The sequence below is a fragment of the Melospiza melodia genome, chromosome 18 (assembly GCF_035770615.1).
Source record: "Melospiza melodia melodia isolate bMelMel2 chromosome 18, bMelMel2.pri, whole genome shotgun sequence".
In the NCBI taxonomy this organism is placed as follows: domain Eukaryota; kingdom Metazoa; phylum Chordata; class Aves; order Passeriformes; family Passerellidae; genus Melospiza; species Melospiza melodia.
The window spans coordinates 8,934,763-8,954,209 of NC_086211.1; the positions used below are offsets into that span (position 1 = coordinate 8,934,763).

The 19,447-nt window shown below is 43.8% G+C and overlaps 1 protein-coding gene across 3 annotated transcripts in view; it reads right to left on the bottom strand.

Moving 5' to 3' along the window:
• Positions 1 to 19,447, bottom strand: part of BMERB1 (bMERB domain containing 1) — a 59,621-nt gene that overhangs the window by 31,931 nt on the left and 8,243 nt on the right. The window contains exon 1 of one of the 3 annotated variants that reach the window (XM_063171962.1): positions 14,588 to 14,728. The exons of 1 other annotated variant lie outside the window; for it this stretch is intronic. In XM_063171962.1, coding sequence (XP_063028032.1) covers positions 14,588 to 14,684 — 97 coding nt within the window. In that variant the 5' untranslated portion in view covers positions 14,685 to 14,728. Of the gene's footprint in view, positions 1 to 13,907; positions 14,080 to 14,587; positions 14,729 to 19,447 lie in introns of those variants that run through there. One more of the 3 variants, XM_063171960.1, reaches the window with a different exon arrangement.

Below are 19,447 nucleotides of genomic sequence, written 5' to 3' on the forward strand. Positions count from 1 at the left end.
GGATGTAAATAAATTCAGGATATGCAGAAGGATGTCCACTGAGATAAATTACCTAATGGCACTTACAGGTTGGATCTTGAAAACCCTCAGGGGCCTTGACACTCCAATTACAGGGCTCAACTTTGCTACTTTGAAGTCGATTCCAAGACTCTGTCTGGGCAATTTGCCTGCCCCAGCCAATTTCCATTCACTCAGTGATAACAGGGGTGCACACATCTCTCCAGCTGGTTAGAGGGCAAACGCATAAAAATGAGAAAAACATAACCATGAAAACAGCAAAGGGAGTTGGAATTAATATCTCTTTATAAAAACCTTTTTAAACTCAAGTCCTATCGAATTAACAATCCCCAGACACATTATTCATGGACTCACACACAATTCTCCACTCAGCTGAAACCAAATCCTCTGTATTAATACCAGCTGCATCTCCGAGTTGAGGCAGTTTTCAAATATCTAGATTCTAAATTTGGCAGATTTAACTTATTTTCCCTTCTGGTGGCTGTGATAAGGTCACACCAGCTCATGCCTTCAGATGCAAGCTGGCCTGCAAATGTCTGCTCAGAGGCCAGCTCAGGATCACCCCAGTGCAGTCCTTTCACACATTAAACACAAATACTGAGCAGCACAGTGGGTCTGTTCCGGAGCCTCAGAAATCCTGACAGAGTGCAAAATGGGTTTGCTCACACACAGAAATTTTCAGAGCAATTCCAGCACACAGGAAGGGCATTGTCACCCTTGACTGGTGCCACCATTGCAGAGTCCAGCTTCCAGTGCCTGAACTGAGCCACAAACTCTCCAAGACAACTTCAGTCCATTTGCAAAATAGCCTGTGGTATCTCATCCAACCAATTTTGTTGGGCATAAAGAAGGATTAAGTGGGTTTGAGTGGGATTTAAAGAAAAGCTGTCCACATAATTAGGTCTGCAGAGATTTATGACAGACTTCACAAAGTACTATAATTGAATTGTGCAAGGACATTTTCCAGACTTCCTACTGTTGTTTCCAACTTTAAATAAACTCTAGTTTGGGTACCAGTACCACATTCCTTGTTGCCAGATGCTCTGACAACAGGACTTCTTACACATTTGGCTGGTGATTTCAGGTGAGGTGTGAAAGCAATTTCCCCCAGACCACATTACATGTCAGCCTGGAACTAAGCAACATAATTTGTCTTGCTGGAACTGAAATAACAGAGTGGCATTTTCCCACCTCTTTCTAGGAGATGCACCACTGTGTTTTCATCAGGGATTGTCCTACTGACCTGACCACATGGAAGGGTGCCCTCATTATCCCAGCAGGACTAAAACCAGAACCTTCCCCTAATGTTCTCTTCTTCTGGTTCCTCACTCTTCTCTCTGCCCCTACACACAGATAAACAAATAAATAAATTTCTGCATGTGAGACAAACCAGCTGAGTTCTCAAGATACTGTTTCATATACCACATACCACAGACTTAGAGAAGATTTTCTTAATTACACAACCAGTCTGGAATGTGTTCCATTTAAAATGCTGCTCAGAGAAATTCTCAGTTCCAAGGCAATGTGTGACCTCATAACTCATGTATGAACTCACTCTGTTCTGAGAAAATCAATACAAACACAAATACTTGGTGCAAAGTTTGAGGTCTCCTCTATGAGAAAACACCTTTCTAATGAGGCAGGTGTTAGAAAAATGATTTTTTTTTCATCTGAGCCACAAATTTCATCTCAGTGCACCTCCATATTACAAAGGGTGAGATCAAGATTTTTTACATATGCTGAACATACACTTCCCTAAGAATTAGCCATCACAAACCCAACAGATCAGAATCCTGTTTCATAAGTTGGAATCCCCTATTTATGAATTAAATATAAGCCTAAGAAGAGCTAGAAACAAATTTGTCTTTCAGTGAAATATTGGAATGCCACCAGCATAAAATCTGTTGGTTTTTAAAATGAATTAAGCTAAATTGTTTCCTTTTTCCTTCTTCTTTTCCCCTCAGGTAACCTTTCCTATTTGATTTTCTGGCTTTACAATGAGATTTTCCTATTTCATTAGGTGTTTATCTCCCCTGTTGCTATATGAAAACTTGCAACCAGCAAAGAAAATAATATTGGCTCTTTTCAGGAAGTGTTTTTAGACAGAATGAATAGACAAAACCCACTCACTATAACCTGCCTCAGACCACTGTTCATACAGTAAATTCCACGGGATTAAATAATGATTTCACCTTTTGCTTGCAGTTTTAAGCTCTGTGTACTAATTCTCACATTTAATGGGAAATTATTTGTAAAAAGGAAAATACAAGCTCCATTTAATTATTTCCTCAGAACTGATTATGCAAAGTTAATGACCTTCTGGATTAAGTAAGCCTTTTGTGATGAATCTCATTTCTACAAGCATTTATCTGAATTGATTATCTTTGACCTAATTTGTGCTGGTGCAGACTGGGGTATAAAACAATGCTCAAGTACTGCTATAAACAGTTCATGCTATTTTATTTGCATCTGTTTGCACATTTTTCCGTTTGTTTGCAATATTGATTCATTTAGAAAGATACACATCTCAAAACAGCCATCTCCCATGCTGCCTGTTTCTTTATTTGACTCACTAGCAAACACTCATTTATCCTAACCAGCATCTGATAATGCCCTGGGTTAGCCCACAAAAATGTCATTGTAAGAATGCTGTCCATTCTTCTTGGAGAGCAAACAAAAACCTCCCCACTGTTATTAGGGGAGGACGTTCCACAGGACCTGGAAACTGATCAGAACCCTGATCATTTGTTCTAGCAGGCAGAAAATGGTTTCTAGCTTGGATATTTTGTCTTTCTACCACTCCAGAAATTGGAAACCTGGGGAAATTATTGAAAGGATATTCCATGAGACGGGATCCTGTTTCCTGCTCCTTGTATATTTTACATCACTGCAAAGGGCACTGGATGACCTCCTTTTGAACACACAGAGAAGTGTCTCCTCCCTCATGCAGACTGAATGCAAACATGCCACAAGGACAATATTTTCTTTGCTGTAAATACCTACATATGTGGAGGACTCACAGGAGACCGTTTTTTCTTGCTTGCAACACAGTGATGTAACACCTTCCCAGCATGAGAACAGTTACATCAGATTTACTCTGTTGTGGCTAACCACATAATTTCAAAACAATAAAATTAAGTGCTATGATTTTCTCCACTACAAGAATGCTTTTACAAAGATATTTTATATCCAGACTATTCTACATAAAAGGTAAAATCCATTAAAAAAAACCTACTGAGGAAAAAGCTCACATCAGCTACTATGAAATGACTGCAACTAAATAAAACCAGAAAGATGCTTAAAAAATGCTTTGCCTGGGTAAGAGTGATGTTGGAAGAGCTCCTGTACATGTTCTTTTGTTTCTGATAGGGAATTACCCTGAAATTTCAGCTCCCTTGCAGGATATCTCTGCTGAACAGACACAACTTGGAGTACACAAGCTGAGAATGTTTTTGTGCATTCGGCGTGTCCAGCCTCAGATCCTGCAGCTCTGCACAAACAAACCCTGGAGCAGGGTTTGAACCCTGTGCTTCTTTCTCTGAATGAACACGGGAGCTGAGGCAGAAAGCTGCATTAAAGCCAGGAGGAATCAAGGTGGGATGAATTAAGCTCATTTATTCCACCACACTGTGTCTGTATATCAAAGACAAGACTGAACACAGGGGAAATGCTGCTGGAGCCAGTGCAGGAGCTGGCACCATCCTGATCAGGGAGTATATGGAAATAGTTCCATAACATGTAAAGCTTGAAATAGGCCTTAATATTCCCCTCTTCCCAAGTGATTGTCCTAGTACCACTGTTACATCCCTCTTGAATACTTTTTTCTCTTGATCAGCAAAGAAATAAAGAACCACACTGGTCACTGGCTGCCTGCAGGCACCTCAGTGCTTCTCACACACAAGAACCAGTCACTTGTCCCTGCTCCAGTGACCTCCAGTGCCTCAGAGGCATAGAAAATAACAGCCAGAAATCAAACTGCATTAGTTACCTCCTTCTAGAGGTCTGATTTGTGAGAACAGGCACTAGCTTTCCTAGTAGCTCTCTAATTATTGAAAGAGAATGCAAAGAGTCAGGAGTCGCAAATCCCAGAGTAGCCAGATCTTGGTATCTGGTCATTGATACCTTCACACAGGGTGGGCAGTGTGCAGGACAAGAGCAACAGACCTCAAAAGAATACTTTATTTATTTTTCAAAATAAACCTGTGTGAGACAAAAACTTGCTTGACATTTAAATAAACCATGATGCTGACAATGCAGCTGCTATTGGATTTCCATACTCCTTTCACCTTTCCCCATGATGCTATGAATTGAAAATACAACCTTGTGCACTTTAAACAGTAGTTTGTCCTTCAGAGAACAAGGAGAACATACAGCTGTGTGCAGCCTGGTGGGGAGCTTTGCACAGTGGATGTGATCTGACAGCTCTTTCTATGAAAAAATGGATCCAAAGCAGGACACAAAAATGAGGGAAAATTGCCTTTGAAGGTCGAGCCAGGAGCCCTCATTGTCAGTTTTATTCAGTGGCACTGGGTTAGAGCTCTATCTGTGAGGAGCTATTTCAGAGTGGCTCAGGAAAGCTGCCAGGAAGGCTCTGGAAGGGGTTTCTGTGCCCAGCCCTGCATGAGGCTGGAAATAGAAACTGGAGCAGTTCCTTGCTGTGGCAGGTACCTTCCCTCGTGTGGATCTCCACTGAAACCATTGCACATTCCCATCTGCAGCAAGGCTGAGCTGAAGCCACACTCCAAGGAAAGCAATTCATGCTACATCACTTCATTTTACATCATGGAGATTTAAAAAGCAGTATTAAGAAACACAGATTACTTGTTCATTTACTTCTGTCATTTTGCTCAGTGGTCAAAGGAAACAGCCTGTGGATTTCCATTTTATTCCTCACCAGAGTCAGATGCTGATCCTGTAATACTAACAAAAAGCTTCAGCACTTATGTTTCAAATGCTGTGACAGTACCAGCTATAGCTAATGTTGAGGGATTTAAAATTTATTTAGTTTGGTATTTTTAAAAGACTTTTTCTATCCTTATTAATTTTTTTTTAATTCCAAAACACTAAGTCAACAAAATATTCACTCTCAAAGAGTCTTGTAAAACCTCTTTAGGAATAAATATATGAGCATCAGTTGATAAAAGCAGCATATGTGCAAGTGAAATAATAGTAAAATGGCCACAGGCATTTCAAGATTTCACACCTTTAAGACATTCTCCTATGAAATTATCTGACTGCATACCAGAGAGTTTGCTTTTCTGTCTCTCCCCACCATGTGATGTGATTCTCTAACACAGTTTTCTAACAGTGATCTAAACAGCTTAGCTGGTAGGTAATTTTAGGTAACCTTAGAACCACTGGGTAATTATTATAGACATACAAGTCCAATCCAGTAAAGACCAAAACTGATTCTGCATCAGTTCCTGCCCATTCCTCCTGTTCTTTCTGAGCTGCTTCAGACAGCAAAGAAACTGGTTCACATAACAGATCCCACTCCAGCAAGTAAATAAATATTGAGAAAATGCTCTTCAGAAGCCAAGGAAAAAAAGGTGTTTCTCATTTGATGGGACAAGTAATTTCTCAGAGGGATGAATGTTGCTATTCTTGAGGCCATGGGCATACAATGTGTACAGTCTGACAGCAGAGAATCTTACTGGGATCTTGTTCCTCAGTGTATGAGGCACACAATACCTGCAGGGAGCCACAGGCAGAAGCTGTGTCCTTTCTTAAAGATCAAATAGCCAGAGCAGAAAAGCCAAAACCATCTGGTTCTTTCTCAGTGAATTCTGAGGTGAAACAGCACAGGGCTCTTCAACTCACACAAATTATGACAGCTGGCAAAAAAAATGTTTTGTACTTGCCTTTCATCTGTGGATGTGGAGTCATTCTCTAGCAAGCTCTGTCTGCACCAAGTAAATTGCTTTTGCATACTGACTTTTGATTCACTTTTCTTATACACTAATACTTTCTTCCTCACAACTGGCACTGGGCAGCTATGAGTTTGAGCTGCTTGAGGTCTCAGAGGCAGAGAAATGAAGGAATTCAAGCATAGCTTATCTAAACCTGAGACAAATCGATAGCTGGCTGTCACCTTCTCTTTGCATACCAGAAAGAAAGAAATGTCATAATCACAGGATGTTTCACCCCTTGCCAAGGCAGAGACAAATGGATCCTGATTTTACTGGCTTTCAAATCACCATGGCTTGCCCTTCACTATCACATCCCACATACTGTCTGTGCCACAGACAACATCAGCCTGAAGGAAAATGTGTGCTCAGAACCTGCCAAACTGCAGAACTTCAATCCCCTCCCAGGCACCATGCCCAGAGGAAGCTGTTTGGGAATCCATGCTAGAGGATGAGGAGAGAAACTACAGATTGGATAAGGAAGGTGGGGACACAAACGCATGACTAACTTTCTCTGGTGTGAAAAAGGATAATTTGAGGAGCAGCGCTCGCTGTAGGGGCTCCAATGTGTTTCCTAATTATTCACTGCTCAGCCAGGGAGACTGAAGTGCCACTACCCTGCCAGTGCAAATGGTTCTCCAGGGAGCAAATGCTCATCCCTGCTTGCCACAGGGACAAGTGAGGGCAGAGACACCAAGCCCATGGGGCAGCCTGACACAGATTCCCAGGAGAGCCCTCCTGGCAGTGACACAGCCCCAGATTCCCTCCCCAGAGCTTTCTGCAGAGAACCAAGGTGAGCAGGGCTCTAGGAGATGATGGTCCAGTTTTGCTTTTACTGAGATCAGTGAGGAAATTTCCATTCATGCCAATGGAGCCAGCACTGTGTTTTCTATTTTCAACCAAGAAAGTGTCAATCAGGCTCCTCCATCCCTTCCCAGGGAGGTCAGGTCACTGTCCTGCTCTCTTGGCTTCAACTCCATTACTCTAAAACTCACTTTGGCCTCCTGGACTGCAAGGACACAAGTGGTAGAAATTACTGCTGATTCCTTCCTTGGTTTGAGTTGTTTTCTACAAAAGATGAACTAATCTGTTAAATCACTTCATAGTGAGATCTTTTGTTCTAATTTTACCAGCATATGAGAAAACCCAAATGTGGGTGTAAAAAACTACTAAAAACCCTAATCAATGAAGGTTTGGGTGGTGGAAGGATTCAGGGCAATAAAAAGATCTTTAAACACTGCTGATATTCTTACAATGACAAATTCCCTCTTGCATTTTGGTAGTGTTTGCAGTCATTAGGCTTTTGCAATGAGCAGTTTGTGTCACTGGAAATCATTCATCCTCATTTAGTAACAAGCTCTCTTAAAATTATTTTCTCAGATATTTTGCCCTTTATGAGCTGACAGAACTTTGATAATTCATGTTTCATTTCTGGTCCTGAAGGGCAACTAACATAATTTATCCAAGGGTGCTCCCCCTGATTTCTCATAGTTTACCCTCCAAGCATGCATTTTTCATCTCTGAGTTTTGAATCCATTTATACTGTGCCTTTTAAGTAGGCAGACAGCAGAACATGTTTCATGGAAATAAATCAGCATTATTTATTGTCTCTGGGTCTATTTTATTAAGTAAGATTTTTATGAAAATGGAACATATTTGGCTACAGAAGAAAAGCCCTCTGGGAATAAGGATTAAAGAGTGCTGAGTTCTAAACTTTCTTGTGCTCAGTAACTACAAGAAAACTCTAGAAACCTCACCCAGGATACACAGTACTGTGCAGTGCATGCCCAATCCCAACTGTAAGTTTTGATTCTTGTTTTATAACCACCCTTGAGGCAGACATACACACATTCTCACAAGTGGTTTCTCTGATGAAAACATGCCATGCAACTAAGACATCAGTTATCAAACACAGTAAAAAAAAATTACACAGACTGAGTCCATAATCCCACAGGCTACCAACAGCAAGGATGATTTGTGTAGTTCAAAGTGTCCTACTTTCCAAACCTAACACATTTTTTCTGTAAAATATGTTTAAAGGAAATGAGAAAATTCATGAGCAACAGTCTCAAATAAGACACTTTAGATTCATCTATGACTCTTTCAGCGATTATTGTTGACACTGGTTTGCCTATAAACACTGCATTACATGTTAAGTGTTCATTTCCTGCTTGGGCACAGAGTTTTGGATGCCATTAACCTTCAGATTTATGAGTGCCTCAGGTGAGAGAAATGTCTTTGCTGAGACATGTGAGTGCACGTGCAGCAGTAAGATCTAGATCCATAATAACCACCGTGTTTTGGCAAAGCAGCCCCTATCCAGGATTACACAGAACGGGTCAGACTGGTCAGGAGCACAGTGCTCATCTGGTGCCACTTCCCTGCTCAGGCAGGGTCGTTCCAGAGCGCACAGCACAGGATTGTGTCCAGATGGGTCTGGAATATCTGCAGCGAGGGAGACTCCCCAGCCTCTCTGGACAATCTGTCCCAGGGCTCGGGCACTCTCGGGGAAGAAGTTCTTCCTGGTGCTCAGGTGGAACTGCCCGGGCATCAGCTCCTGCCCGTTCCTGCTGTGCCATTGCTGGGCCAGGGAGCAGAGCCCGGTCCCTGCTCTGAGCCCTCCCCGCTCACACTGACAGGCACTGCTGAGGGCTCCTCTGAGCCATCTCCTCTGGAGGCTGAGCAGCCCCAGCTCCTTCAGCCTCTCCTTGTTCCTCCCAGCCCTCTGGCTTTGATTACATCAGGATGGATTTGGTTGTGCCGAACCTTGGGAAAAGTTAGGCAGTAAATAAGCTGTATTTTTTTGTTGAGAAACCCTGGACACACAAAGCCAGACAAAAAAAGTAAAGGAAGGGCAAAACTCATGAAATGTTTTAGGGACACTATGGGAGCAAGGGTGGCCCATTAACTGATATATTTCTGTTCTGTGGCCCTGAGACACTCACATAAAGTATCACCTGGAAAAAGCTGCTTTAAGAGACCTAGTTCCCCTCACTGTTGACCAATATTTTAGTAAGAATTCACTCTGAGGCACTGAAATGTTTCCAGTTCTCCCTTTTCCTTCTTTCTCTGTCTCAGTAGCTGCCTGGAGCAACCAGCTGTGGGAGGGGGAATTAGAAAAATGAGACAATGTGTATAATAGCATAAACTGGATTAGTCTCACTCTGTCAATCATTCTCTGGGCTCTTTGTGAAGCAAATGAAAACCCAAGCTACAGCTTTCCTTCGTGAGCTACAGGGGATGAAGCAATGACCTGGTGGAGGTTATTAAATGGAACATTTTAGGTACACACTGCTAGTCAAAATCACCATTGACTTAGAAGAACACTAAGCTGTATAGAGGAATTTTAGAGCCATCTGATTGCCATCAAAGCAGGTGAGCTTTACAACTGTTCTACAGAAAACAGCCTCCATCCTTTCTAGAAAACCCTTTCTGATTTTCAGTGTGGGAGTTCTGTCTTGGTTCCACAGATCAGATACTGCTGCTTTTCCTCTTGAAGTACAATACAAATATGATAACATTAAAAATAATGAATAAGGTAAAAATCTAGAACAGGCAGCATCCTTCCAATCAGTCTTTGTTGATGACAATGTTTTGCCTGATATTTTCTAAAAAGGTCTAAGTTCACTATGAATATTTTATTGTCACTTTCCAGTTTTTGGTCACTCTCTTTTCAAAAATTTTACACAGTTGTGAGTTAGGGTTTTTTTTAAATGGAGACATGGAAAAAATATTAATTACATTCTCTGTTGGAAGCCCATGTTCAGACCTTCACAAAGCCAGCATTCTTGCAGTTTCTATAAAAAGTAGCATAACTGTGTGTATCCTTCAGTTAGCCTCTTTCCCACCTATTTAATAGATGGCCTGAATAAGCCTAATTTGTTTTGTGTCTTTTATTGCCTGTAATAGATACAATTAACAATTATGGGGAATTTACAGTGACACAAGGGCATGACTGTTCACTGCATGAACAGCAGGGGTGGTAGGGTCATAAATTCTTTTTGCCTCTGAAGCTTTTTTTTTTTTTCTATTTTAAATCAGAGTGGAAACATGATGAGCTTGGGTTATGAGAGTATGATGGGCAGGGTCACACTGCATCCCTGACTGACTGGGGAGGGGTTGAAGCAACAGGAAGTTTTTATGCAAAGCACCAACATGGGTTTGTGGATGTCTATGCAATATGTGGGGTGTTAAGAAAGAAGGCCCAAAGGTATTTGTTTGAATATTTAACTATCAGATGACAGAAACAAAATATTAAATAGTCTGTGTTTTCAGCGCTCAGCAGCAGAGCACGTAAATGCAAACAAGAGTCTTTCTGGCTAACAAATTTAGAAAGATTTTGAAGACAAACTAAGTGAATATGGTGAAATAGATATTCACATGTGTCAGTCCAGGATCTCAGTGAACCTGGGACCTGTTCTGTCTTCCTGCTGTTGGAACAAATCAGAGTGACCTCAGAACTAGATTCACCCCACTGGTGCTGTTCTGGAGTGCTCTCACAGCTCCTTGCCTGGACAGAACCTGTGCTACAGCACCCACAGCAAGAAGGGAAAGCAAGAAACGCCACCTGTGAAGGGTTCATGCTACTGCTGAATCTCATGATGGGAATCTCCACCTTCTGTAGTACTGAGCTGTAACACAGTCCCTTTGCTCTATTCTCCACATCATATCCCAGAACAGTGAAAAAGGTGGATCTCTGCAATACAGGAGTGTGGCAGCTCACCTCCAATGCTGAGTTACCTTTCAAATAAAATACACAAGTTTCATGGTGCACTAAACTGCATCCAAACATAACCTTTGCAGTTTTCTGGCATTTCTGCTTCCTTATGCTGATTCAAGCTGGAGGATTCCTGGCGAATTTTGCATTTAGCTCCAGCCCTCATATAAATTGCAAGAGGACAGAAAAGCTCAGCAGAAATGTATCTGAGAAGTGCAGTGTCCAAAAGGACGGTGAAAAACTGCTTTGTTTCTCTGTGGCTCTTTGCCTGGTGTGCATGCAGTTATTTAATCAGGGCTTTATGAGCCTCTGCCAGCAGCAAGACAGATGATTCTAAATGAAGCTGTGCACTCAGTAATAAGGACTGACCAAAGTGCTCCAGTGCTCTGCCTCAGAGCAGGCTCCCAAAGTCTATGTTGTAAAAATCATTTACTGGGAAGGCTGTAACCACATTATTATTATACAAACCTGACAATTCCTAAGCTTGTATTCCATGTGCATGCACTAGAAAACAGATGAATTGCCCTGTACATAGTAAACCACCATTTTTAGTGTTCTCTAGTCCTTGGAAATTTTCTCTTGTATGTGAAGAGAAAGGCTTCAGGGACTTGTTAAAGAGACACCTTTAAGTAATTTAAGCTTGCACAGATCCTGACACAGTCAGGTCACAGGGCATCAGATCCTCAGCTGTTCTGAACCAGCTTAACTCCACAGATGACCTGGCTGAAAGAGGCCATGGCAGGATAGAAATATACATGATGTACGTTCCATTGCTGTGAAGTAACTCATCTTCGTTCCTGACCAACCCCCAGCAATGCTTTCAGCACCAGGGACAGCGAAGCCAGCACAGCGCTCCCATCCATCTGACAAACCGAGGAGCAGCTGCCTGACTTCCATGACGTTCGCTCTCCCTGCAATGGACATTATCAGGATGTACATTCCCGTGTGATAAGGCTGCCCTCCCATCACAGGCACTGACAGGGAGCAGCACTCTGCTGTGCAGCGCTGCACAGGTACACAAGTTCTGCCTCCAAAGACATCATGATTTAATACCACAAATCCTCAGAGTAAAAAGGGCAAATTCATATGCAGTGATAAACTTCTGCTTTTGTTAATACTCTTAACGAGCATTTCATATTTCAAACAATATGCAAGTACCAAAGGCTAATTGTTAACATCAGTAAAAAAGGGGATGACAGTTTTTCAGCTCCTTCACAGACAGTCTGGCAACTACTGTCATCACGCCATGCAATTTAGGATGACTGTAAGGAAGCATTACAGTAAATAGTAAGATCTATTTATTTTAAATCAATGCAAAAGTGTGACCAGAAGTCAGTGTTAGTATTTAAATAGGGAAGATAGGCAGGAATCATCTAAACCAGTTACTATAAATAGCATTTTCCACAGTATTTTTAAAAAGCTGAAGCCTAAGAGCAAACAAAAGAAATCAATTATTCAAATATATAATATAATATAATAATTTTCTCCTTTTCAAAGAACAGATCATGATCTCTAGATTAATTCCTATTCCTATCTAAAATGTTATACACAGAGAAATACTCTCATTAAACAGAAAGTAGTGTGCAGAATAGCAGCTCAGAGCAGAGCCAGGGAGCACACCTGGACACTGGGTCCTAGTCCTGCCAACAGCCCACTCTGGTGCTGGTGCCAAGCTGTGAATTGGGTGGCAGCTCAGGGCTGAGCACATATTTTTAAGCAGATCAGATCTCCCTCTCAGCCTGCACATTGCTCTCTTCCAAACAGACCACTTTTTGTTCAAAACTTACAAGACATAACCTTTCCTGGCACCTCAGGATAGCAGGTTTTATTATTGTTATTATTACAATGCTGCACTGCACTCAGCTCCTGCGTGCTGGAACAAAACCAGACCCAGTTATGAGAACAAGAAAAGCACGTCTGTATCGTGCCAGGGAACCTGCAAAACTGTTGCATGTGTCTGACTCAACCAACTCAGTCAACAGAGATTTCAGTCTTTGAGTCCATTTTAGAAAGTGTGGAGTTTCTCACTGCTGAATCTGTGCCAGGCACTGCAACAAAACCAACACTGCAACTGAAGCACCAGTTGGAGAATTACACCCTGTCATCAGCATATGGTAGACAATAACAGAGCCATGGAAAACCGAAGCTAGAGGTGAAGCATCATTCCAGAACACAGCACTCTCTGAAACGTAAACATAGCAGAGGCACTGGCTAAAATCTGCTACCAAGGTGCTGCAAAGCCATGCCATGTTTAAAAGCATCCAGGTGGGACTTCACAATTCACATCAAAAGATGGGTGGGGAACCAAAGATATCAGCAACCCCAGTACCAGCCAAGTTGAAGGTGTCACAACAAACAGCACACAAAGCATAAATTCCTGTGGCTAAACCAAACACTTGATGAAACTTAGAAAATGTTTTTCTTGATACTGTATAGTACAGTTTTTGTGACTAGCTTTACAAGATCTCTTGTCTCAGTGGTTACGTGGAAAATTATAAGGGGTTTGCAAGCTCATTAGGTTGTAAAGAAGACAGTGCTGCCAGTAGAAGAATAATAGCTGGTACCTTACAGACAACGAGGTCCCATGGATAATGTGAATTGGCAGTGATGTATGTTTCAACTACTCTTTCCATCAGCACTTTGGACAGGTTATGTCAATTGCTGCTTCCTGGTAAATTACGATTTCAAGAAAGCTCTCCCAGCACAGAACGTTTGTTGAGCTCATCAATACAGTGCAACCACTGAAGGTGTGAATTAAGTGCTGTATTGCTGCACCCTCTGCCCGAGATAACGAGGGAATAAAGTGATCGTCATCTGCGCTTCCAAACCTGAAACACGTTAAAGACTACCAACGGTTATGAAAATCTTTATGTTAAATCCCACCTGCTAAGCAAAGGTCCCGGTGATCCCGGCTCGGGCACCCGCTCCCCACCGGGCTCTGCGCCGCCCGTGCCGCAGGGAGGGAAGGCTGGAGCCCGAGCGGGGCTGGAGCGCCCGGCGGGGCTGGAGCCCGAGCGGGGCTGGAGCCCGAGCCGACCCGGCGGGGCTGGAGCCCGAGCGGGGCTGGAGCGCCCGGCACAGCCGAGCCGTGAGCCCCGCACAGCCCCCGGCCAAGCCCCGGCTCAGAGGGCAAAGCGGTCACACGGACCCCGCTCCCCGAGCGGCCCGGGCTGGGCTCGCCCCGCCAGCAGCCCCCGGGACCGCCCGGCCCCGCCGCAGCCGGGGCTCCCCGGCCGGCCGGACCCGCACCCGCGGCCCCCACTCACTTCTGCCCAGCGCCTCCGCCTTCCACTCCGTCTCCTCCACGGCCCCGTAGCGCCGCGTGGGTCTCTCGGCCTCGGCGCTGGCCGAGATGGACCTGCGGAGCTCCATGGCCGGCACCCTCAGCCCATGCGGCGGCGCGGGCGCTGCTGCGCGGGGCTCGGCGCTCGGTGCGCGGCGCGGGGCCCGCGGGCGGGGGGCGGGCAGGGGCTCCGGCACATGCTCAGTGCGGGGCCGGGGCGGGGGAGCCGCCGCACAAAGCCGTGTCACACCTCGCACATGCTGCACACACGCCCCGCCCGCCCGGCCCTGCCTCCGCTCGGTGGGCACTGCCCGCCCCGGCTGCTGCCCGGAGCTCCGCGCCCGCGGCTCGCTGCTGCGGCTCGGCCCAGCCTTGCCCAGCCCAGCCCAGCCCTGCCGTGCCCTGCCCAGCCCAGCCGTGCCCTTCACAGCCCAGCCCTGCTCTGCCCAGCCCAGCCCTGCCGTGCCCTGCCCAGCCCAGCCGTGCCCTTCACAGCCCAGCCCAGCCCTGCTCAGCTCAGCTCAGCCTAGCCCAGCCCAGCCCTGCCGTGCCCTGCCAAGCCTTGCCCAGCCGTGCCCTTCACAGCCCAGCCCAGCCCTGCCCAGCCCAGCCCTGCCCTGCCCTGCCCTGCCCTGCTCCCCTTACACGGCCAGGTTCACAAACCCGCTCGCTGCCAGAGCACAGCAGAACTGTCCATCTTGTGGCCGGCGCAGCGCTGAGCACATTTCTGACCTGAGCAGCTGGGGAATAATGGTGACATCCACAGCCACTCGCGGCTTTTGCAGTCTAACACATCTCAGGCTACTGTGCACGCAGCCTTTGGCTTTCCTAAAAGTCCTGCACTGACTGGAATGACGCTCATTCCAGCATCACGTTGCCAGAAGCAAGAGAACAGCACTCAAACAAGTGATGCAATTTTGTGTCTCTCATTTTTCATCAGCATGCAGCTTTGCTGTTTATGCAGCCTGCTGGGAATAAAGGAAATGACTTTGCAGGAAGCACAAGTGGGGTGATTATTACTGTTATTACTAAGTTTTTTCTTTTGTTGTAGGGGAAGTTATATAGTTGAAATCCCTGAACAGCATCTTACAGTTGGAGCCTACCTTTCCTAGTGAGATCACATTGCACTTTACTGTGAGTGGCACAACTTCTCGCATAAAGACAATGAAGCGGGAGTTAGACAGGCTGTCCAGCGCCCCACTGCAAATCAGGGGTTTAACACTTTTTGCCTCACCTATAAAGAATCATGGGGTACTCTGGGTGAATACTGGGAAAACTCACTTGTCACCTACTTTTGCCTGCAAAGTCTTGTCCTTAATCATTAATACTTCAGAAATACCTCTGGATTCAGTGGTACACTTACTAATTGGACTGGCACACACTGATGCTATTGTGTGAGCAATTTTGTTTGAGGAGTACTTCACATGCCGGAGGCAAGAACACCTCCACGTTGCTTTTAAAACTGTAACTGAAAATTTCTCTACTTGTCTTCCTGAGAATTGGAATCAGCCAACAAGAAGAGCTAGACAGTTTTAGGACATCTTCAGGGCACTCTGATTTCTCTCTGTCAGCTGAGCTCCCCAGAGATGTGCCATGAATTGAGCACCAGACGTGCTGGAGCAGCTCTTGCTGGCTGTGCAGTGCCTCATCCTCGCTGGCTTGGCCTTTAGAGCCAGAGCCCAAACAGAGCTGTGAGTCAAGCAGAAGAGCTGGTGGCAGGACTCTGCACAGCTGATTCTGGGTGACAGTGCAGCTGCCTGCTGGGGTGGGCTGGACTGACTCACTGGTAGAAGTGAGGAACACAAGTGTGGGAGGAATAAGAGTCCATCTGGGATCTGGATGAGAGTGGGATTAAGGGAAACAGGCTGATCAAGGAGAAAGGCCAATTTTTGGACTATTTCGTTTCAAACCATCCTTTCAAGTTTTTTAGGTAATTACAACCCAACTGCATTGTTTAGGAGATGTTTATTCAACTAGAAATAGTTGAATATTTAAAGCTTTTCTTTTGTTAGTATGGCTGAAAAACACCCACTAGGCAGAAAATCATGTGCAAAGAATTTACTTGCATAAAGCAAAGAATATATAAGGTGATTTATTGTAATTAGGAAGTTTTCACCTGCCCATTTTGAGAAGTCCCAAAATCCAGTAACAATCCAGTTCTACAGAGGTTCTGCACAAATATTTTTGCAAGAGTAGGGCCCAAGTATGTATCAATTATTTGCTAATGTAATATCAGCATTTTTGTTAGTGTGACTCTGGAGCATTGCTGCTGCTGCATTTGCCAATGGAATTAAATTTCTCTCCTAAAATTATGTTTTTTAGTGGACCTAGCAATATAAATTATAAATGCATTTCTTTACTCATGAAGACCGGTTTTCTTCTGCTGAAAGCACTGTTAATGCAGAAAACACAAAAATTTGGGTCTTTTCTCACTGCTTCTAGCATAATGCCTGGTAGAGAAACAGAGGTGCATTTTGCCCTTGCAGTCATTTCCCTGGAAGCTTCAGTTTCCATTTCTCACTAAATCCTGCCACCAGGAGCTAGAGCTGGGCAGGAACAGTTGGCAAATCCACTCTCCTATCTCTTGCTCTCTGGCCTCTCTCAGACATCACAGATTCCCCATGGCAGACATGACTTACTTAGATTTATCTCAGCTTTTTTTTTTCTTTTTTTTCTTTTTTTTTTTTTTTTTTTTTTTTTTTTTTAATAGAAGGTCAGAATACACAGCACAAATTTGGGAGATGCAGCAGCAAAGAGTCAGGGCATAAATGTCTGGTAGAAAGAATGGAAACAATCTGTGCACTTCAAAAGCTGCAGTTCTGACCAAAACAGATTTCAGAAACATATTTCACTAAACTCGTTTCTTTCCCATTTTACTTTTGTCTTAGTGAATTCTTTCTACGTTCACTGTCTTTTTAAGGTACAAATTTCACAGAAAAAGCTGCTAGAGCATTTGTCAGATACATTACTAATAACATGGGTAGTGAAGCTGCCTATGTAAGAGTCTTATTTTTGGCAATGGGAGCCAAGTCCAGTGGTATGACTGCAGTGACTGCTGTGCAGGTGAGTCACTGTGCAGGTGGCTTTTGCATCAGTGGTGGGTGTCCATAGCTACTGAGGAAAAACAGATGTTTGAGTTCAGTAAATATAGATGTTGACATAAATTGGTCTGGGCTATTTTAGACTTGCAAACACAGCAGGCAACAAGTAATATTTCAGCCTGTATGTGGGCATGTCCATCTTGAAGTTGGAAACATCCTGTGTAAATTTTGCAAACACAGCAGCACACAGCTCCAGGCACAGCTCTCTCAGGGCCTGAGCCTTTTCTCATTTCACACGGTCCAAAATGTAGAGGTGACTTTCTGTAAGCTTCCATTTTACTGACACAAGTTGGTGTCTTACAGAGAGAGCTCAAAACTGCCTGCAAGCTGTGAGGCACCCAAGGAGACTGTGCCTGTGTCTTGCTGATTCATGTCCCTGTGCAGGGTCCGTGCTCCATTCCCCCTAACAGGCAAGCTCACTTCTGTGGGCCATTTCACTGCTCCTCTCACTGGAGCTGGAAGCTATAAAGTCACTGCCCTGACTTCTGAAAGGGTTTCTTTACAATTTGAATTTCTCTCTATTTGTACCTGTGCTCCATTGGATTTTTTTGCCAATTTCTGCCCCAAAACAGTAAGCAAAACATTGTATGGGTAATTGCTGTGATGTATCAGGTGTAGTTATGAACACATCATAATTCATTACTGTCTGATGGCCATTCTGAACTAGATATAGAACTAATACAAAATCCTTCAGTGTCATTGGCATGTCATGGCTAATCAGCTGCAGTTAACAGTCTTGTTACATTTTGGATGTAAAAGTATGTGATGCATGAAATTGAAGCAGCTGGACACCCTTAGTAGGTGGGTTTTAATTCCCAGAGAGGTGTAAGCAATGGCAAAACAAGAATACCACAGGGCACCAGTCTCTCAGAGGTAGATTTCTCCAGATCAGCATAGAACAGGAAAAAACAAACATCTAGAGGTGGAAAAAGGAATCATCAAAATTCATATTTTCTTTCCCAAATATTTCAGCAATGAGAGGAAATCTGTTATCCTGGCAAATAAAAAAAAAAAAAATAATGAGAGTTTGTTCCTATGTATGCACACACTAAGTGCATGTTAACTACAATAAGATATTAATCCCAGGGAAAAGTTGTAACTTAAATTTCTCTGCCCCCAAGTCACACCCTGTAAAAGGACACACAATTCAGAATGAAGCTGGCACTTCCTCCACAGCTAAAGGATCTCATGTGCTGCAGAACTTTGTGTGCATGGTTTGAGCCCATATGGGCCAAGTCCTGTATTTATCACAGCCATCTGGGTGCTTGTGCATTTGGGTTCTGTTGTAACTGGATAAAGCACAGTGACAGAAATGGGGAACAGTTTCATTCCCAGCCAGTTCCCATTATCCCAGTATCTCTGGTGACTGAACTACCTGCCAGGGTACATATCCATGCTCCCTCCTGGTCTCCTTGATTCTGTCAGTCTTCAGGGTGTAAAATGGAAAGGGACTTATCAATATCCCATTTTTAAGGTTATCTGGCAGAGAAGAGCATTAGCATAGGTGTCCCTGTTCCATCTCTTACACAACCCCCAAGTGTGTGCACACTCACCTGCTGTCATTTTTCGCTGTTGTTTTATAGCCCCACTTCATGACTGGCTTTCCCTGAACACAGCAAAAAAAACCACCCATTTTTTCAGCTCCTGAAGCTCTCCCATGTACCTGCTGCTACAGCACAGCTGTCCTTGAAAATGTCTTTTCTGACCCTACTTCACACCTCATTAGACTTTTCCAGGCCCAAGTTTCTTTCAGCACCTTGGTGTAATTACTAATGATTTTGCATAGCAGGGAATTATACATTCTGCTCTATTCTTTGCACTAAACTGTTCTTCTGCCTGGATACAAGGTGCAAGACTTTTAGGCTCAACCACAATAAATTAATAAACTGAAAAAAAGAAAGGCAGGGTGGATATTATTAGGGTGGGTGATGTTGATAAGTATATGTAACACACGCAGACATGTAATCTGCATTCTTTGTTCTTGTTTAACATGGATTACAGTAACTTCAGACATGGTGGGCTTAGCAAGTGCATGTGAGTTCTCAGTGCAACTTGGACAGTAAGACAGGACAGACAGTCCTTGGCTGGCTTAGAACAGGAATATTAGGCAGAAATAGAAAAAATATTATCTGAAGCATATATGAAAGGCACTGGGATTAATACAGCATTACTGTCCACATCTCAAATTAGAGGCTGCACAGCAAAAAAGGGTTTGCAAACGAGATTCAAGAGTGATATAACAAAGGGCTAACAGAGCTAAAGCTATTACAGTTTACCCAAGGAGTAAACGAAAACTCTGCTTACCACTACATGCACACAGAAGGCTTTGCCTGCTGTACCTAGACTTTAAATCTTGTCAGAAAGGAAGTAATATTTTATTAGAATGTTAAGGCTAGATTGATGCGGGTAGGTAATAAAATTT